Here is a 21,267-nt window from a genome sequence, read left to right as displayed (position 1 = left end):
AGGTGTGAATGGGGGAAGAGTGGACCCCCATCACGGATACCCGGGGCGGGTAGTGTAAGTGTTAGGTAGAGGGTATAGGTAAATTGTGGTTGGATATTGGCATCTGTGGTGCGGTTGGAAGAATGATGTTTGGATGGGTGCATTAGTGTTGTGGAAATGGCTGGGCGTGTAGCCTGTTAGTGTGTGTAGTTGGTTTGGGCACTCCACCACTGTGAGGATGTCGGCCAGGTGAGGCCGCAGGTGGGCTCTGGGAGCCGGTAGTTGTGGATGGGGCCCGAGGATCCGGAGGACGGACCCGGGTAGCCCAGTGCCAGAGGGCACCAAGGGGTGACAGAGCCAGGAGGGTCCTTCCCCAGTTAGTTAGGTTAGGGTGAGGAGCAGGTAAGCTTGGGTGGCAACTGCAGTGGTGGAGGTGTGCAGGTGGGTAGACCTGCTGGGAGAGCTACACGTCGCAGCCCAGAAATTGTGCGAGGGCACCGGGAGATGAATCGGGGGAGTGAGACCCCAAATTGAGAAGCACCACAGTTTGGTCAATGGGAATTGGTTTTTAGAACCCATAGAGTAAGTTGGCCAATGGATTGGCAGGGAAAGACCCCGGGTAGTGTAAAGTGTGTTAAAGTCATTTAGAGGATAGTTAGGATTGAAGTCTCCTCGCACCATCTACATCCACTCACCTGAGGTGACAGGTACTCCACACCATGCCATGTTTTGTTATTTTATTGTGCAGATGTTTGGATTGTGAGACGCATCATGACGTGGGTGTGACATTGTGCTTTGTTGTTCCATCTCTTCCTCCTTATGAGGATTGATGACGAATTGGGTGATGGCAAATTTTGAAGTAGAGGGATTGTGGAGACGAATTTGGTATAAGGGAAATATGGGGAAGACGTGACGGTAGCGACGAATTTGTAAAGGTGTAGATTTTGTACATATGGGGTAAGGGCAAGGGTAGTGTAGGTGACAGGGGGGTGACGTACGGTAGGGACGAGCTTTCTCACTTCGCTCTCCGTACGCATTTCGCCTTGCATTGCCTTATTGATGTGTACCCTTGTGACCTTACCCCTCGCTCATTTGTCTCTTTTGTCTCCCACATGACCTGTGCGCCATTGGGCGCCGAGGGGAGCGTGCGTGAGTCGGCCATTGTGCGCCCGGCACTCTCAGAACCAGCTGTCTGCATCGATGCACCACATTATGGACCACATGCCTGTGGCCGAGCACCACGTATGGACCCCATGGGTTGGGGCATGGCCCCTCTGCTGGAACCGGCCATGAGGGCCCGAAATCTTGCTGGCGGGCCTGGGGCACAGGGCACCGATTGCCCCCAGGTGAACCACACGTAGTCGGCCCTGTGGGCCATAAATAAAATAAAATAAAAAGGACACATTGGGTGCAAGTTTTAATACAAATAGGCCGCCAGTAAGAAAATGAAAGAATGACAACAACTGGAAGACAATAATAATAACCAGCAGAGGGAGCCGAAGAGCAAGAGATCACCTGCAGGGTTAGGGGTTGTTGGTTTTATTTTCTTGAACAATGGTGACTGCACCGATTGGTGCTTGGGTGTGTATTGGTGCGTTTTTGGGTGCTTTAATGGTGCATTGATGCAGAGCAGACTGTCTCCCCCCCAGAAAGAACAATTACAGGTCCTGGGTTAGTTTTGTAAATAAAAGCAGAGTCATTGTAAATAATGCTCCCCACCGTCAGTGTGTAGTTTGAAGACCATTCCGCAATTCGGTTAACTGTGGGCGTAAGTCTGTTAGGCAGGGTGCAATGGAGCAGCGGGACACATTTATTTATGTTTTAAAAACTGTCGCACTCAGGGTCAGGGTAAAAGTAGAGGGAACTACACCTACGTGTCACACTAAATAAAAAGTTGTAGGCCCGGGTCGTGCCTAAGAGGAGGAGGGTGCAGTGTTGCGGATATGAGGACTGTATTTTTTTTTGATTGTGTTGTATTGTGGTAAATTGGTGATGAATATTGCTTGAGTCTGCGCCTCCTGCCTCCGGAGCTGTGTAAAGGTCAAAAGGGCGTCCCATAATTAGTCCACAAGCATACACGTCAGCCAATCATAGAATACCCCTGTTCGATAGTTATATCTTATTCTGTGTTTTAGGGTAAGGCTGTGTCTCCCATTAATTGAAATACTCCATTGCACCAGTGAAAGAGATAGATTCCCTTCATTCCCACTCCCAAAACTTCATGCCCACTCCCAAAACTTCATTCCCACTCCCAAAACTTCCATTCCCATTCCCAAAACCTCCATTCCCCCTTTTCGTCAATTACCAACTGCATTTTGGGCGGTTTTCCCTTCATCCGCCATTGACCACGAGGCAGGGATGGGGAAGAAAGGCGGGTCCCCACCTCGTCGTAGAGGGGAGGAGTGAACCAGCCCTTGCCGACCAACCCTGAACGAGGGGTTGGCTATAGAGGGCGGAGAGAGAACGTTTTGGGGAGGTTCGCAAAGGGTCAAGGGTGGGGCTTATATATAACCCGAGGCAGAGGCCCCCGGAGAGAGTCGAGGAGGGAGGAGATCAGAAGACAGAAAGGCCTTGAGTTGGACTAAGCAAGAGAGGAAGTTGTTGGACTGGGTGGGACTAAGAAAGAGAGAGAAAGAGTCCTGAAGCTTGTGAGGGAAGGAGAGAGAACCCGTCACACCAACCCCCCACCAGCCGCGTTGGCTCCACCAAGCGTTCACCTCCACCAAGGCTCCACCAAGCTCCGCGTTGGCTCCACCAAGCGTTCACCTCCACCAAGGCTCCACCAAGCTCCGCGTTGGCTCCACCAAGCGTTCACCTCCACCAAGCGTTCACCTCCACCAAAGCTCCACCAAGCTCCGCGTTGGCTCCACCAAGCGTTCACCTCCAGCCATCCACCTCCTGCGATTCCTGTCGGCATTCCCCGCGTGAGTCTGTCTTTTGTTTGTTCTGTCCTGGGTTAATTAAGACTGTAGGTAAGCTAGTATTTTCACTGTGTCACCTGCGTCTTATGTGCTGTAAATAAACGTGACTGCTTTCCTTTTGCTTATGTGTGTAAATAGTAAATAAATTTAGTAGTATTTCCAAACCTTTCTTTGCCTTCGTCTTCCTCTTTGCATTCGTCGTTTTAGTCTTTTCCCTCATTGAGCAGCTGCGGTGCGATCCGGCCAACGTTTGGGTGGAATCGGGTTCTAATCGGGGAATAACTGTTCGGTCGCGGTAATACCAACCGCTCGGTAAAATAACATCTTTAACCGTGTCCGCAACAATATATATATATATATATATATCGGGTCTAGTTCTGTTAATGGTTCGAGCCGCGGGCTGCCATCCGCTCGGCTAATAACATCTTGTCCACGGCCTCGAACGAGGTTGCTCACCTGCCTCCCCAGGAGGGAGCTGGGCAGCTTCAGGACTCACGTCGGTCAGTCACAAACAAGGGGATTAATCCCCCCTTCTTAAGGGGAAAAGGGGCCGACGTAGAGATCCGTAACAATATATATACACAAAGAATTAAGTTAAGCACCCCCCCCGTTTTTTTACAACCTCGCACATTACAAGTTTGTTGTCGTCAAAACAGTGTAATATACCCATGATATTGCTATATTTTCTGGAGAAGTGATATTATGGTCACATAAAAACATAACAATCATGCCGTTTTCAATATTTTATTCTGAATAATTTAAGGTGAAATTTTTTGGGAATTTTAGGCATATTTTCACCTCAATTTAAGTATGGAGCTATAGGTCCATCACGGACAGTGTGGATGACGTTTATGTTTTCTAACGTACAGTCATTGTTCTGAGAAGACCTCTAGCGATCTTTGCGTCAATAACGTGTGTAGGACCCACGTGATCGGATCACTGACTCAACCAATCACTTTTTTTCACTTTGATCACTCAATTTCATCAATGGATAATTGCTAATGTCATACCAATCATTATTTGAGCTCACATACCTTAGAATATATGCCAATGTATACATATACACAAAGAATATATATTAGGGGGTGCTTACCTTAATTCGTTGTGTAGGGGTGCTTAACTTAATTCTTTGTGTATATATATATATATATATATATATATATATATATATATATATATATATATATATATATATATATATATATATATATATATATACACACACAGTGAAACCTTGACTTACGAGTTTAATTCGTTCTGTGACCGAGCTCGTAACTCAATTTGCTCGTTTCTCAAATTAAATTTCCCCATTAAAATGCATTGAAATGCTATTAATCCGTTCCAGCCCCCCAAAAACCACACCAATTTTTTTTGTTACGTGTTTTTAAATAAGAAAAATGTACTTTATAAATAACAAATAATGTATAAACAAGCACAACCTCGTATATACATAATAAGCGGCGTTACGCGCGCTGCTTGTAAACAAGGAGGAAGCGGACAACGCGGTAATTTGTAAGAGTCTTTATTCAAGAGCTCACTGTAACACTGGCGCGCTCCGGGCTGCGCGCCCGGTGTATATCCTGAGGCCACGCCTACCCCTCGGCGTGGCCCCCGCCCACTTGGTGTGCGGAATGATGTCACCACGCCAGTGAGCTTCCGTGTCCGCCACAATGTAAAGAAATAAACTGGTTTTATTAAGTGTATTTACCTTGAAGATCAGACGAAGATGCTGGCGGAGGTGGAGGAGATGACTTTTGCCTTTTTCGCCACACTTTCCTCTCTTTCACTTGCAGGGCGTTTCAATAAAAACCTGTCCAACGAGGTTTGTTTCTTCCTCCCTTTCAAAATGTTTCGATCGTACTGCTACGATCGTACTGCCTCGCCAAGTCGACAACACGCACACCTCGCTCATGTTTTTCGACGATTGCGTGTTTTATATCCAAGCACATCATCCTCTTCTTCTTCTCAGTACCGCCCTTGGCACTCAATTTCTTAGGACCCATGGTTAAAACGAAGAAATTTTCCAAAATAACCAAAATGCGAAAACAAAGCAGCAGCGATATACGGCAGAGATGCTTGCACGGCAAGATAACCACGTGACCGGAACGCTCGTTGGGCCACCTAGTGGCGGGTGGCGTAAGCTCGTAACTCAGATCTCGGCTCGCATCTCAAAGCAAAAAACCGCCCGAGCGACGGCTCGTATCTCGGAAAACTCGTAAGTTGGTGCACTCGTAAGTCAAGGTTTCACTGTATATATATATAGATATATATATATATATATTGTTACGTGGTCCTCCCGGTGACTACCTGGTCTCGGTGACCCCCGGACCGTGAGAGGAACTCCGCCAGAAAGATATATTATTTATGCGCTTTCGTAACGCAATCAATATGAATTCCAATCAATAAGACACCCCACACCAAGGATCCGGAACAATCAATAATATTTTCCCCGAGCAATCAACCATCAACAACCATCAACAACCATCAACAATCAACAATCACCAATATTATTAAGATGGCCATCTTATATATGTGTGTCCCCTTTCCCCACTCCCGACCCCTTGGGTACTCACGACCCCTTTGGTCTCTGTCCCTCACAATGTCTCTGGGCCCCTCCTGACCAAGATGAAGGTCGGCTTCTCCGCACACGGGCGGTTGAACGAACCCCTGGCTGACGTGCTCCCAAACGTGCACGTCACGTACCGGGAACAACGGTTGCAGCGCACACCTCCTTGCCAAGCAAAGCGGGCAAAGCAACGCGCGGCTTGTCCAGCGCGCGAGGCCCAAGGTGCGACCCGTACGCGTCCTTGTAGACGGTGAGGCGAACTGTGTAGGACGCTTGGTTCCGTGCACGAACCCACGGCAACTTGATGTGTCAAGGGGTAATTCCTTTCGCCAGACGGGTTTTCCAACGCAGCGTCAGACGCTGCTCAATATCGATACCCTCGCCTCGGAGCTCGGCGAGGAAGAAGATCGTCGCTTCTCCAGGACCTCGTGTCTTTCTCCTTCCGTTTCCGGTCTCCTTTTCCCCAGAAGGGCTCCTGACCCTTTAATCACAACAACCTTTAATCGACTACACATTGATAAGCAAAGACCTGAATAGTAATTCACATGAATTCGTAACTATATATATATATATATATATATATATATATATATATATATATATATATATATATATATATATATATATATATAGATAGATATAGATAGATATAGATATAGATATATAGATATACAGTGAAACCTTGACTTACGAGTTTAATTCGTTCTGTGACCGAGCTCGTAACTCAATTTGCTCGTTTCTCAAATTAAATTTCCCCATTAAAATGCATTGAAATGCTATTAATCCGTTCCAGCCCCCAAAAAACCACACCAATTTTTTTTTAAATATACAGTATATATAAAAAAATATCTCGCACTTTATATTTCACCTGTATGCAGCATACAAGTTGGCAGGATGGCCTGGACTGGAGGTACGCACACTTGACTCTAAACTGTCCAGCCTGGGTTTGAATCCCGACCCAGCTATAACCTGTCATGGGTGAATCACAGGCAGGGTGATTCATCAATGTGTGTACCGCTAAACTGGGCGCCCCGTTTGCGTCCCATTAGTTGTTGGATGTTAAGGATCTCACCGTGTTTTCCACAAAGAGAAGGCGAGCTATCGCCGGCACTCTGAACAAGTTGTGGCCTGGCATGCTCTTCTCCTCTGCCGTTATATACGTCCTCCTCGGCATCTTTTTCCAGAAGAGCCCTGTCTCGTCACAGTTGAAGATTTGCTGGGGGATGTATCGTTCGGCTTCTATCAGTTCGGCAAAAGTTATAATCCATGGTTAAAACTAAGGAATTTTCCAAAATAACCAAAATGCGAAAACAAAGCAGCAGCGATATACGGCAGAGATGCTTGCACGGCAAGATAACCACGTGACCGGAACCCACCTGGTGGCGGGTGGCGTAAGCTCGTAACTTAGATCTCGGCTCGCATCTCAAAGCAATAAACCGCCCGAGCGACGGCTTGTATCTCGGAAAACTCGTAAGTTGGTGCACTCGTAAGTCAAGGTTTCACTGTATATAGATACAGTGGTACCTCGGCTTACGAGTGCCCCAACGTACGAGTTTTTCGGGATACGAGCCGTCGCTCGGGCGGTTTGTTGCTTTGGGATACGAGCCGAGATCCGATGTACGAGCTCAAAAAATTTATTTTTTTGAATTTTCCGGTTGTGGCTTCCGGTTCCGGTCACGTGGTTATCTTGCCGTGAAAGCATCTCTGCTTGGATATAAAACACGCAATCGTCGAAATACATGAGCGAGGAATCTCCTTGCTCCAGCCGGTGACGTCATCGGCGGGGATCCCCGCCTCCAGAGTGGCTGGTCACGTGACCGCCAAAGCGTGTCGCGCGTGCGGGTATAATGAGCTACACCTGTGGATCACGTGACCACGGAAGCACGCCTCGCTTGAGAGGCATGGCTTTCGGTTTGCGTTTTGCTTTATAAGGCGCGATAAATGGGCTTTTGAGTGTTAGCGGTTCATGGCGTTGACGGTTCATGGCGGTTCATGACGGTTCATGACGGTTCATGGCGTTGACGGTCAAAAACCCATTACATCAATTTTACCAGGCACTGTACAGTAAGTACAGTGGACACCAAATGCACGGTGGAAGGCTAGAAGTAGAAGATCGTCCAAGACAAGTGAGAATAAGCCATACTTTGGAGATGACGTCATTCGCTGGTCCGATAACCAAAGATGTGGTATAAAAAACCAGGTGAGCTAACAATGCAGCAATGAAGGAATTCGGCCAAGGCACCGGCACACAACGACCTACCTACATCGAAAGACTCAATGCCAATGGTGACAGAAGCCAAGACGGCCGGCTTAAACACTGCCGAAAGACCACGGTGTACCAACTTACGATGCAGAACATCTTGCACTTAATATGATGACAACAGGTGCCATCCTCTGACGTACCATTACAGGTACAGGTACAGTACACGTGAGCACAGAGCAAAAGTTCACTGAAACCGAGATTAAGAAAAAAGAAAAAACACCTCGTGGTCCGTGCTCGATATCCGAGTTTCAATCTTTTCAAACACATGATGCTCTCGGTCACGGTATCTCCTGCGAGCTGCTTCTCCTTCAACCACACAAACAACAACTTCTCCATATCTTCATGGATAGAGGTCCGGAGCTTTGAAATAATCGTAACGCCCTTGGCTGGCGTTATAGCCTTTATGGACTCCTTCTGCTTCAAAATCGTACATATCGTAGAAGGAGTACGATCGTACTGCCTCGCCAAGTCGACAACACGCACACCTCACCTGGCATGCTCTTCTCCTCTGCTTAATAAAACCAGTTTATTTCTTTACATTCTCTTGTATTATGTACAGTATATACGAGGTCGTGCTTGTTTATACATTATTTGTTATTTATAAAGTACATTTTTGTTATTTAAAAGCACCTAACAAAAAAAATTGGTGTTTTTTTTTTGAGGCTGGAACGGATTAATAGCATTTCAATGCATTTGAATGGGAAAATTTGCTTTGACTTACGAGCGATTTGGCTTACGAGCTCCGTCACGGAACGGATTAAACTCGTAAGCCGAGGTACCACTGTATATAGATATATAGATATATAGATATATAGATATATAGATATATATATTTATACAGACTTGGCATTTAATATGGAATTTTTTTTTTTCTTGACTTGGGTTTACTTTCTTAACTCAGTATATCAATCTGGTGAGTTTCTTTCACACTTTGGTGATTTATTTGTTAAAATAACCATGTCACTGATTGTCTGTCGCAGCAAGAAGTCAACAACAGGATTATATCACAGGTGGCGTGGCAAAATGTACGGACAGGTGCATTTGATGATTGGCTTCACAATCGGGTATATAAGGGTTGTTGGTTCTGTATTAGTGGAAAACAACTGCTGCACGTCTCCAAAAGTTATTGCCGCTTCCTCTGGAGATGGTCCGTCAACTCGACAATGCTTTTTGTCATGGAGTGGTGGCTTTACGAAATTACGGCATGAAACAGCGTGCTATTGCTCGACAGTATGGCATCACTCAAGGCCAGGTGTCAAAGATCCTGAAACGAAATGCTCAGAGGGGTGTCCCGACTCCAATACCGAGGCAGGACGTCCCCGCAGAACCACAAGGAGGGATGATCGCCAGCTGCACCGGTTAGTCCGCAATGGCCGTCCCAAGTCAGCTAATCGGCTTAGGGCTGAGTGGCAGCAACTGACAAATGTGCCTGTATGCAGAAGGCTAGTCAACCAACGACTGGTTCAAGCAGGCTATCGTGCCAGGCATCCCCCGAGAAAGCCACGCCTGACCAGACAACACCGCCAGCGCCGATTGCAGTGGGCCAGAAGGCACCGTCAATGGCAGCCAGGACACTGGAATCATGTGATCTTCAGTGACGAGTCTAGTTTTCTGGTCTATCGTCAAGATGGCCGCGTCCAAGTGCGCAGACAAGTGCATGAAGCCTACAACAAAGATTGTATAGTGCCAAGAGTCCAAGCTGGAGGTGGTGGGGTGACCGTTTGGGCTGCTTTTCATGTAGGGGGCAAAACTGACCTGGTTGTTCTGAATGGAAACCTGAACCAGTTCAAGTACAGGGCCATTCTGGAAGAAACAAGGCTTTCATCCGCAGCTCAATGGAGTACTGCTCTCCCCTCTGGGCTGGTGCTCCTGCCTCACACCTAGCTCGTCTTCACGTTGTTGAAACCAAAGCGTTCAGAATCATTGGAATCTCCCACGATGACGCTATCTCCGAGGGCCTTTCACTTGATCACCGCAGGCAGGTTGGTGGTCTTTCCGTCTTCTACCGACTCCTCTCTGGCCTTGCCCCCCCAGCTCTCTCTGGGCTCTGCCCCCCAAATATTCCTACAGGTCGCACAAGATCTGCCTGCAACCCTCTTATGGTTAAATTGCCAAAATCAAGACTCTTTGCTCACCTTCACTCCTTCATTCCTCTTTTCTCCCGCCTCTGGAACAAACTCCCTCACTCTCTTCAATCCTACTCCTCCCTCCAGGTCTTTAAAATGGCTGTTCACCACCATCTCTTATCTTCCCCAATCCAAAACCTTGAGATCTTTTCTACCCCTGCTAATTTCACCCCAAATCCACTTTTTTGAGGTGACTTTTGACTTCTTTCCTGGAAGTCCTTGGTGTCCTTGTGTTTTATACCTATCCTGCCTCCCCCCAGGCCCTCTCCCTCCAAAAACATCTCCCGATGTCCCTGCTCTCAAATGTTGTGTTTGTGTGCTTCCTCCCCTTCTCTCCCCATCTTGTCGACCGCTCCCCTTTTTATATACTTTGTTTGCTTGTTTGTTTGATTTGTTTGTTTGATAAATGTTAGCTCTTTCACGAGCCTAGACTCTATACAAAAAAAAAACATTGCTTCCATTTGCTCGTGCAGCCTTTTGAGGAAACTTTGTCTTCCAAGATGACAATGCACGGCCTCATCGTGCTCGCATGATCCAACACTTTCTTGCTGACCGTGGTGTAGAGCATATGGAGTGGCCTGCCATGTCCCCGGATATGAATCCGATAGAGAACTTGTGGGCAGAATTAACGCGTCAAATCGACCACTTGGACCAGCAGCCGACCTCTGTGTGTGAATTGCAGCAGGCTATTGTCACTGCATGGCAAGCGATTCCTGTCCAAACCTTGGTAAATCTCGTGAACAGCATGCCTCAACGTGTACGACTGTACGTGCTCTCTTGAATGCTCGTGGGGGTTACACAAAGTCCTGAACTGTAATTTTACTGTCCGTAATCCCAGTCGTAATTTAACTTTTGTTTTTGTTAAAAAAATTTTTGGCTAATGTACAAAATAGAGATACTTCTGGAAAACGCACAGAAGTTTAACACAGTACTGTCCATGAATTGAGTTCGATATCAGTTTACATCACTTTCAAGGATCAATTTATTTGTTTCGAAATGTCAAATGTGGTTTTTGTTTCTTTTAAAGGTCACATTAACAAAATCTAGAATAATTTCAACATAATTCCAATGAACTTTTGGTTCTAAGACATCTTGAAAAGTAAGTTCACCCCCACAAAAAAAACATTCCATATTAAATGCCAAGTCTGTGTATATATATATATATATGTGTGTATGTATATATATATATATATATATATATATATATATATATATATATATATATTATATATATATATATATATATATATATATATATATATATATATATATATATATATATATATATATATATGTATATATATATGTATATATATATATATATGTATATATATATATATATATATGTATATATATATATATATATATATATATGTATATATACATATATACATATATACATATATACATATATACATATATTGTTTTGCAATAAAGTACACTCCCCCCTTCCTAGTTAATTACACGACAACATGTAGCCTGCATTAGTCAGTTATTTCTTATTCAATGTAAAGATTAGCTCCCTTCCCATTGTGTTGTAATTACAGCAGATATGTGTTGAGTTTAGGGAGGATTTCAAACCTTCGTATAGATGAAGGAAGACGTTGATTCATGTGCAAGGAGGCATGGCTACAAGCACAGTCCACATGATCAACTGCAACTGTGGTAGGCGTGGCTAAAGAAACCACCCACGTCACCAGCAGGTAACCAATGAGAGGGTGTGGACACGTCGCCAGCAACCAATGAGAGATCATGGACACGTAAAACAACCAATCAGGTCTGGCCACTTCTCTAGCAAACTTCGCCGGCAAGCTACCAGTGTTACCTCGGCCAATGGGAGGCTGTGGGACATTCTAGGAAGCCTTTCCACTCGATAAAACCCATGCCCATCGCACTCTGCTCTCTCTGCTCTCTGGCTGCCCTCTTGTCGTAGTCCTTCGAGCTGGCTGTCCTCCATGCTAGTTCATCCTTCCTGCGCTCGACCTTCGTTCCTCGTGCTGATTCTTCATCCGAGCTGAGGTCGTCGCCTGCGCTGAATCGTTCCTGGAGCAGGGATTGTCGTTCGTTCTGATTTCGAAGCGGCGGTTTGTATTTCGGACCTTCCTTCATCCAAGCTGCACGGCCGGATTGAGCTGCGCACAGAAGCGGCCACCCTCGAGTCCGCGTCAGCACATCGATCGGTACGAGTTAACCTTTGTGATTCATTCCCAGTGTGAGTGTGCAAGGCGCCTGTCGGGATTTAGGCTAGGTAAGCATTGATAAGCCTGCCTCTCGTCCTTTATCTGTGCTTTTTGTAAATAAAACGTGTACATTTTGTTTCCTTTCAAACCTGTTCGAGTACGCCTTTTCCCCCATTGGCCCAGCATCGTTCGAAACCAAATCCGGTTGCTCAATCAGGTCCATATATCATGTTAATTAGCTCAGGGATTATGTAAATTAATTCCTTTTATGTTGTTCCCTCATTTATCCCTATGTCCCTTATGGCACCTCATTAGACACTAGTTAAAATCACGCATTTAATGGCACTCAATAATAAAACATACCGGAAGCCAGGACGTCGAGCCTGACTGCTGACAACCCCGACATGGGAGGCACACACAGGACGGGCAGGCCGAGGCCACACCCCGAGGAGTCGTGATTTGTCAAGGTTTTGATTGACAGGAGGACTGGTAAGAAGGGACTCGCTGATTGGCGAGGAGGATAAATGACGTGAGAGCCTGAACGATAAAGGAACGCACTAACGGACACTCTTCTTCTTCGCTTCGCTCTCCTCTTCGCTTCTCTCTGCTCTCTGCGTCTGGTCTGTATCGTGGCAGTCGGCATTTATCTCTTGTTCTGTACAATAAAGCGAACGATTGTGCTTGGGCGACGGGCTCCAGGAAGCGATTTGACCGACCGTGTTCGGAGACACTACTGATAGACGTGCAGCGGCAGAGCCGCGGACTGAGGGCTGCAGTTTCCCACCAAAGACGACGAAGATGGGCACGGCTGGACGAGCGAGCTGCACGCGGCCCGTTCGATTCACGCGGAAGGCCTGTTGCGCGCCAGCAGGTGAACGAGGGCCTAGTGAACGAGGACGTACGGAGGCCGAGCAGCGTGGGAGCGAGCGGCTCCCGCCAACGATCGGGTGGTTGCCGCCAATGCCCCGGACGATTTTGACGACCCCTGACGAGACCCCACCAGTGATCAGTTACGTGCGCACGCACACACACACACACACACACACACACACACACACACACACACACACACACACACACACACACACACACACACACACACACATTATTTTCAGTTATCTTTCCCTGTGTCCGTGTTTCAAGTCTGTTTGTGGGGACGTCCCAATTGAGGAAATTATTTGATCGTGCGTTTTGTTTGTTACTGGCATTTGTTTTTGTAAATTTTAAATCCGTTTCGTGCGAGTTATTTTCAGGCTGGTTTGAGGACTGCCGGTGGGATCCGTTCAGGTAAGCGCTCTTCAGCATCATCATCCTCCCCCTCCTCCTCCTCCTCCTCCTCCCCTTGCATTTTGTTGTGCAAGGCATCACGTTGTTTGTGTCCTGATTGTAGCAAAGCATTGTTGGTGCACAAATGCATAAATCAAATGATTGAAGTATGGAAAGGGAGGGGGTGAGTGGAATTGGGGGGTGGTCCATGTGTTCTCATTACACACAAAGCAGGGCAATGCAGACATATTATGTAAAAGGTTGTAGAATGCTTGCAAAAAAAGCTTGTTGTAGAAAGAAAGCTTGTTCAATCAGCATGAGACATCTCCCCCTTACCGAGTGACACTGATGAGACACATTATAGTTATTGTCTCGTGCACTACTTATCCTGTTGCATTACATTTCAAAAATGTTGAAATTGTGATGTTTACAGATGAATACAATTCCATAAAGCAACCTTGTCAGTTAAAAAAATTGAAACGAGGTATTTTCAAATGTGAATGTCTTCATTTATTTCAATAAACATGTAAAACTTAAAGTGACACCACTTCTTAACTACGAAGTGAGCCTTTAGAAATCGAAATTTCAAAAAAACAAAGGACACAAACTAAGTTTGGCTTATTCGACTCAGTTTTTCATGCTCTTTCCGATGGTGCAACTCTCATCGCCCACTAATTTCCATCCAATTAGCCACCCAAAGTTTGCTTCATGGAAAAAAAAAACTTTAGGTCAAACTTCAGAGAGAAAACTTTGACTCCGAACGTCAAAGCTTTCCCCCCCCTTCCTCTCTTTTCCCGTCTTTCTAATATTTATTTAAACATTTATATAAATAATGTCTTTCTAATATTTATAGAAATATTTAAATTTGAAGGATTTAGAGGCAGCTCTAGCTGCCATTACGAGGGGTTTGTCATACTCCTCTCACCTGCCCATACGTGGAGCTCTAAGTTTTTACCCTGCGCTCGCAAAGCGAAAAGCTCGGTGAAGCATTCAGGTACGTACGTACGTACGTACGTGTCTGCATTTTAAAAATTCATTTTCTCGGAAACCGTTGGTCCGATTGACATGAAATTTTCACCATAGGAGGGCCTCCTCCTGTATAATATTTTAGTGAATATTATGACGTCATAGGTCATGTGTTACAGACACCATCTTGGAAAAACCGAAAAACGTTGCACCTCTATCGCCAAAACCGCTCTATGGAAAAAATTGAAACGTGGCTCATTGTAAACAACTCCATATGGGGAATAGGTATTAACGATGTCATTGGTGCCATAATTATGACCTCATAATTCGACAAGGACAACGCTTGGTCTGATCAGTTTGAAATTTATTGAGCATGATCTTTGCAACAATTATTTAGAGAATATAAATTTATGACGTCATCACTCACGTGGTCTGGCAGCCATATTGGATCAAAAAAAAAGAAACGTTCAAAAACAGAAGAGTTGGCTCACACCAAGTTGACTGCGCAGGGTAAGTATTCTATGAATACCATCTAGTTATCACTGAATTTGAAAACCTTCAAATCGGTTTATCTTTTTCTTGGTTGAAAAAAAACCAAACATTTAAAAACAGTTGAAATTGAGAGATCTCGCAGAGATGCTCATTTTAACCTATATAAATATATACCCTACTCAACGCAAACCCAGTCAACGAGAGAGTTCCCCAGTGGGGCTCGATACACATTTAGTTAACAGTCCCACAGGAGTGCTATGAACTTGTTTCTTATCTCTTTTTTTTTTTTCCACCATCCATTATGCTTCAAAACCCTGAAACCTGCAGCAAAACTTTCTTCAGTGGTACGTAGAGCCCGGACTGATAAATCATTGATGCCAACCCTGAGCTGGAAGAGAAGTTTCGATCACAGATTTTCTTTCATTTTTTGAAATACCAAAAAGTCACTGGGCGCAGCCTCTGATGAATATGGTGGATGTGGGATCGGTTTGATGTTCTGCTCTGAAGAATTCCTGCATCTGAGCAGCCCAAAGTGGTGAGGCGTTATCATGGTGGAAGTCAAACCCCAACTGCATTTATTTTGCAGCGGGGTTTGAAGACATTCCAGACATTTATTTTGTATGGATGACGAACTTTATTTCAAGATCTAAATTTAACAACCAGTAACAGTTGTCCCTTTTGGAATGCATTGGGTGAGAATGATGTCACAAGCATCCCAAAAGATGACCACCATCAGCTTCTCGGCTGGCGTGTCCACGCATTTCTTTGACGAAGGCGACTTTGAATGCTTCCAATGTGTCGACTGCTTTTTGGCTTTCTTGATTACAATAGGACATCCAGTTTTCGTTCATAGTCACAGTTGTGTTCACAAACTGTCCCCCATTTGCTGCAGTCCTGGTCACCATGTTCTGAGACATGGAAATTGGTGTAGCTTTTTTGTTGACTGGATTTGTTGCGTTTGGCATGCAGAAGCTTTTGCCATTTTGAGATGGGTGTGCAAAATCGTATATGCAGAATCACTTTATGCCTGTGGCCATGGTGATTTCGTGCACCATTCTTTTGAAAATATTTGTCACAAATTGTTGTATAGCCCCGGACAGTTCTCTCGTACAAGCCCGCGCGCGGCACAGAGACAGCCGATCGATCTTGCAGGAGTGATCCAGAGATCTCCCACAACCAGGACGGTGTACCCTGCCTTCATGAAGTCAGGGCTACCACAGTGTTAGAAAGAGAAAGGGAGAGAGACGAGAGGGAAAGGGCTGGTCCATGGGTACCGATTGGCACTCTGGCTGTGACAGCGCTGCCCTGACGAATCCGGGCAGCAGGGAAGAATGGGGAAGATTTGGACCCTGACTTGCATTGGGGAGCGGAAGGGAGGGGGGTGTGTGGGGGGGGGGGGGGTTGGTACAACCACCACGAAGAGACATCCATGATGGTTGTCGTCTCAAGTTCTTCCACATGCTGAATGTTCTTTCATTGAAAAGCTTGATCAATGCAGTCTGCAACGAGGCTCGGGCTCACTACTTTTGCCTGCCTCTTCAAACTTGTAATCCCAACACCGAACATTATTTGCATCTATAATTAACTCTCCATACACTGCAACTTGGTGGTGAAGATTGTTCACACGGGCATGCTCAATCTAATGCAGAAATTTCATGACAACACATTGCTCTTGCAAGCTTAAACGGGCCATTTTCAGGTGTACAAGTAAACTCTACATTGAGCAATGATGCATAACTTGACATGCGCTGCTGCTACATGTCGAATGGCATGGGAAACTTTGCATTAACATGTGCGATTTGTTTTTCTGTTCACATTCATGCATTCAGGGGGCCTTCATATTTTAACTCACCTCGTTCTGTTTGAATTCACCCAAGACTCGATTGATATTCCACATAAATCACACTCAGGATAAAGGCAGCATATGAGATTTAAACTTTGCTTCCGACAATCATGAGCCATGTGATCAAATGAGAGTCCCAAACAGCCCAACCCAAAAACTAAAATGCAAGTTGACTCCGAAGTCGGATGCAAAGAGCAAACAGGAAGTAAATGTTCACCCAGATTGACAAACATTTAAAATATGCTTATTTTAACTACTCTCTGAAAGCAAATTAATAATCCCAAGGTAAAGCAGTTTGTATGTTGGCTGTGTCTGTGGTGTTGGCAATGTTTGTTCAGTATTTACTTTTTACAATATTTTCCCCAATTTTTTTTACTTGATGAAAGTGTAAATAAAATAAAAACTTTGCTAAGTTGTTACATTTCTGCTCCATAAACAGTGTGCAGCAGAACTGGTGAAGACTGTCACGTCACGCTACGATGAGTACATCAGTGTCAAAGAGTTGTCAGACAAGATTGGACGCTCATTGACAGCTGCCAAGAAGGATAATGATTTCATCTATCATGACCGTGTGCCAGATGTAAAGGACTTGGAGCCAATTGGAAAGGTCACCCTTGTGAAGATCATATTACCAGAAGGTCGACTCAGCTCAAAATTTTCAGGTTTGCACCATGGATAGAGGTTTTAGGCACCTTTCTGACCATCAAAGTTAAATGGTACTGTTGTGGAAAACCATTCAGGTCCGCACAACTTTAGTCCAACGGTTTGGTTTAATTGCATTTAGATCATCAGATCATTCCTGTAAGTAGAAATACACAATAAGCATACGATGCGACATCTCATAAAGCCATTCATATCAGTCAATGCAAGCAAGCCAGATATTCTATAAAGGCGTACCATTAACGAGGCTACCGATGTAACATGTCACAAGGGAGAAGTCTCGGAGCACTGACACAGCAACGGGTCTTATAGTCACGCCCCTAGTGGGGACAACAATGACAGCGAGCAGCGAGCATCCCCACCCGGGTTCAGTACGGATACGATTTCACTACATTCACCCCCCCCGTCAGAATTATACGGCCGCGTGGCTAAAAGCGAGTGAGCGTCAGCATGGGCGCGGAGTATCAGTCGGCCCAACCGTAGCGGGCCGGGCGGCGAATTTCTCTGCCAGCACGCGTTCGAAATTCCCCGGGTACGGCGTCTCGTAACCCTGTATCCCCGGTGTCAGAGGCGTCAACAGGGTCGGGTGATGAAGGGGGTAACGCCAAGTCGTCGGACCCGGGCAGTCTCGACGGGGGGAGTGTCGGTGGACTATCGGCGATGGGAGCGTCGGGAGAGGTCATAGTCTCATAGATGGGTTCGACCGGTTCGTCCGATTCCCTACTAAGGTCGTCGACCCCGCAAGGGGCAAGATGACGAACGGAGACAGTAGTCTCACGACCATCAGACGTCATCACACGAGCATGCTCAGGATTAGCCTGGAGAATCTGCACTTTGTCCACAAGGGGGTCGTACTTGCTCGCGCGAACTGCCCGTTTAAGGTAGGCCGGCCCGGGCCCAGCGAGCCAACTGGGCAAAGACCGTATACACCCCGAGCTCCTGGGGTGGTGGAAAAGACGCTCGTGGGGAGTTTGGTTAGTTGCCGTACTCAGGAGTGCCCGGATTGAGTTCAACGCCGCAGGTAGCGACCAAGCCCATTTATCGAGGCCCCGGCCGTGGGTCCGGAGATGGAGCATGACGGCCCTCCAGATAATCCCGTTGAAGCGTTCGATCTGCCCATTAGCCTGGGGTCTATACGGCGTGGTGTAACTAGACGCAACGTTGTTTTGGAGCAGATAGCCGCGCACCTCCTGAGACAAGAAGACTGCACCCCGGTCGGTATGGACATAGGCCGGGTAACCGAACATTGAGAACAAGTTCTGTAAGCAACGCATCACCGTGGCAGCAGTCATGTCCGCGCACATATAAGCAAAGGGGAATCGTGAGTACTCATCAACGATAGTGAGCAGATAGCGAGAGCCGCTCGACACCGGCAAAGGGCCCTTGAAATCCATCGCCAAGCGTTCCCACGGGCGTGTAGCCTTCACCAGAGTCCCCATAGGGGGGTTATAGAAACGCGGTTTGATTTCCGCGCAGATAGCGCAGTCGCGACAGATACGGCGGATATCGTCAATCGAGTAAGGGAGATTCCCACTCCGCACGAAATGAGCGAAACGCGTTACGCCGGGATGGCCCGCAGTAGCATGCAGCACCCGTAGGCCCTCCAACGAGGTGATACCAGCACATGTAGTGGGGCGCGATAAGGCATCGGCGGCCTGGTTATCCTTCCCTGGGCGATATTTGATGGTGTAACAGAAGTCGGCGAGTTCGATACGCCAGCGAGTGATTTTCTCGTTCTTAATGCGCTGGGCGTGTAAGGTGTCGTACATGAACGCAACGCTTTGCTGGTCCGTGATGATTTGGAAGCTCCGCCCGAGTAGGTACGGGCGCCATCGCCGAATAGACTCGACGATCGCATACGCTTCCTTTTCAACGGACGAGTGCCGCCGCTCAGCGGAGGTAAGAGTCCGTGAAAAGAAGCCACGGGACGTCCCCCTTGGGAGAGGGTCGCCGCGATGGCCTGATCCGAGGCGTCACTTTCGAGGACGAACGAGCCGCTCTCGTCGATGGTTGCTACGGCGGCTCGGGCGATGTCGGTCTTAAGACCTTCAAAGGCCGTCAATGCGGCCGAACTCAGGGGAAAAGTGTCGCAGGCCACAAGGGGGCGAAGTTTCACGGAGAAATTTTGCACCCATTTGGAGTAATGGGCGAACAGCCCAAGGGCGCGTTTCAGGGACGCCCGATCGCAGGGAGGGGCCATGTCGAGCAAAGGTCGCAGACGTTCCTTATCCGGAGAGACAGAGCCATGGGTCACGGTGTACCCCAGAAGATCTATGGTGCGTAGGGAGTATCGGCACTTATCCTCGTTCATAGTTAAGTGATACCGTTGCGCGACCTCAAGGAAGCGCTTCAGATTAGCGTCATGGTGCCCTTGGTCATATCCACAAACCGTAAGGTTATCGAGGTAGACGAAAACATCGGTTAAGTGCTCCCGCGCAACGAGGTCATCCATGGCCCTCTGGAAACAAGCGACCCCGTTCGTCACCCCAAAGGGCAATCGTGTAAATTGGTACAACCGCTGCCCCGACTCGAAAGCGGTATAGATACGATCCGCCCTAGAGATAGGGATCTGGTGGTACGCACTACGGAGATCGAGAGTACTATAGACCGAATACTGGGACACCTGTTGCACTAGCGCGTCCATCCCCGGAAGGGGGTAGGCATCCAGCTGTGTAAAGCGGTTAATCGTTTGGGAATAGTCGATTACCATGCGTTTGCGATGGGCCTCACTGCGCACCACTAAGACCTGGGCACGCCACGGCGACCTACTAGGTTCTATGATGCCGTCTTTCAAGAGCTGAGTCGTTTCGTCCGCAATGAATTGCATGTCCGCGCGAGAGTAGCGTCTCGATTTTACCGCGACAGGGGTACAGTCGGAGGTTAGATTGGGGAACAGCGAAAGCGGACGGACGTCCATTTGCGCAAGGGCGCACACCGTTAGCGCGTCGTCCGCCCCCACAACAAGAGTGTCAGGCCCACCGAACTCCATTACCAGACGTCCATGCAGCTTAAGAAAATCGTGTCCTAGCAGAATATCAGCACATAATGCGGGTAAAACCATAAGGTGTACATCAGGGAAAACCCGTCCCTTTAGCACTAGTTTCAATCGGCATTCCCCTTTTGTGCTAAGCCGGAGTCCCTGGGAAGCCATGAAGATCCGTCTCGTAGACCGCCCGATCCGCCATCCATGCCTGAGCACAAGTCGCTGGTCGATAAAACTATCCGTAGATCCGGTGTCCACCAAGGCCTGAACACAATGGCCCTCAACCATAAGGGGAATAAGGGCTTGAGCCAGGCCAGACGAGGCAGCTGGGAGCGGGACTGAGCCCCCCGAATGGGTCGGACCAGCCTCGCGGGTGGATCCTACACCAGCAGCAGTTTTGCGATCGTGGCCGGAGTCTGCGTTGACCATGGGGGATCCATTATCGTCATCAGAGGGCTTTCCCCAGCATTCCGGTGTTTCGCGATTCAAAATCCGACGAGAAAAGGCCTCCGTAGTATTTGGCATCGCCTTTTGACACTCCTGGCAGATAAAGGCTTCCGTTGTAGCCGAAATCGCCTTTTTCGTTTGGTCGCTTTGACAAAAGGCTTCCGTAGTATTCGAAATCGCCTTTTTCGTTTGGTCGCTTTGACAAAAGGCTTCCGTAGTAGTATTCGAAATCGCCTTTTTCGTTTGGTCGCTTTGACAAAAGGCTTCCGTAGTATTCGAAAGCTGTTTCTTCCCTTGCGTGGCTCGAGGTTTGGCCAAGGACGCGGCCTTTGTCCCCGATGGAGAATGAGACGGTGGTGGCTGTCCGGTGGCGCCAGTCAAGGTTGTCTGCGCGCCCAGCGGGCCGCAGAGAGGGGCCCTCCCCTTCGAAGTCGGGTAAGGCGCTGGGCTCGTGGGTTCTGTTACAAGCCCGTTCAAGGTTGCCGCGCCTGCGCGACCGCGGCTGCGCGAGTCGAAGGGCCGCGAGCCGCGTGCCGATTTCTTGCACACTTTCGCGTAATGTCCCTTTAGCGAGC

The 21,267-nt window shown here is 47.3% G+C and overlaps 1 protein-coding gene across 1 annotated transcript in view; it reads left to right on the top strand.

Moving 5' to 3' along the window:
* The window catches only part of PDCD6IP (programmed cell death 6 interacting protein), a 100,172-nt gene that overhangs the window by 45,333 nt on the left and 33,572 nt on the right, over positions 1-21,267 (top strand). Inside the window, exon 8 of the mRNA XM_068101684.2 lies at positions 17,042-17,264. Coding sequence (XP_067957785.2) covers positions 17,042-17,264 — 223 coding nt within the window. The remainder of the gene's footprint in view (positions 1-17,041; positions 17,265-21,267) is intronic.

Source organism: Myxine glutinosa, chromosome 6 (genome assembly GCF_964187855.1).
Source record: "Myxine glutinosa chromosome 6, kmMyxGlut1.1, whole genome shotgun sequence".
Classification (NCBI taxonomy): domain Eukaryota; kingdom Metazoa; phylum Chordata; class Myxini; order Myxiniformes; family Myxinidae; genus Myxine; species Myxine glutinosa.
The sequence above is the reverse complement of the archived record's forward strand: the minus strand, read 5'-3'. Positions and strand labels throughout refer to the sequence as shown.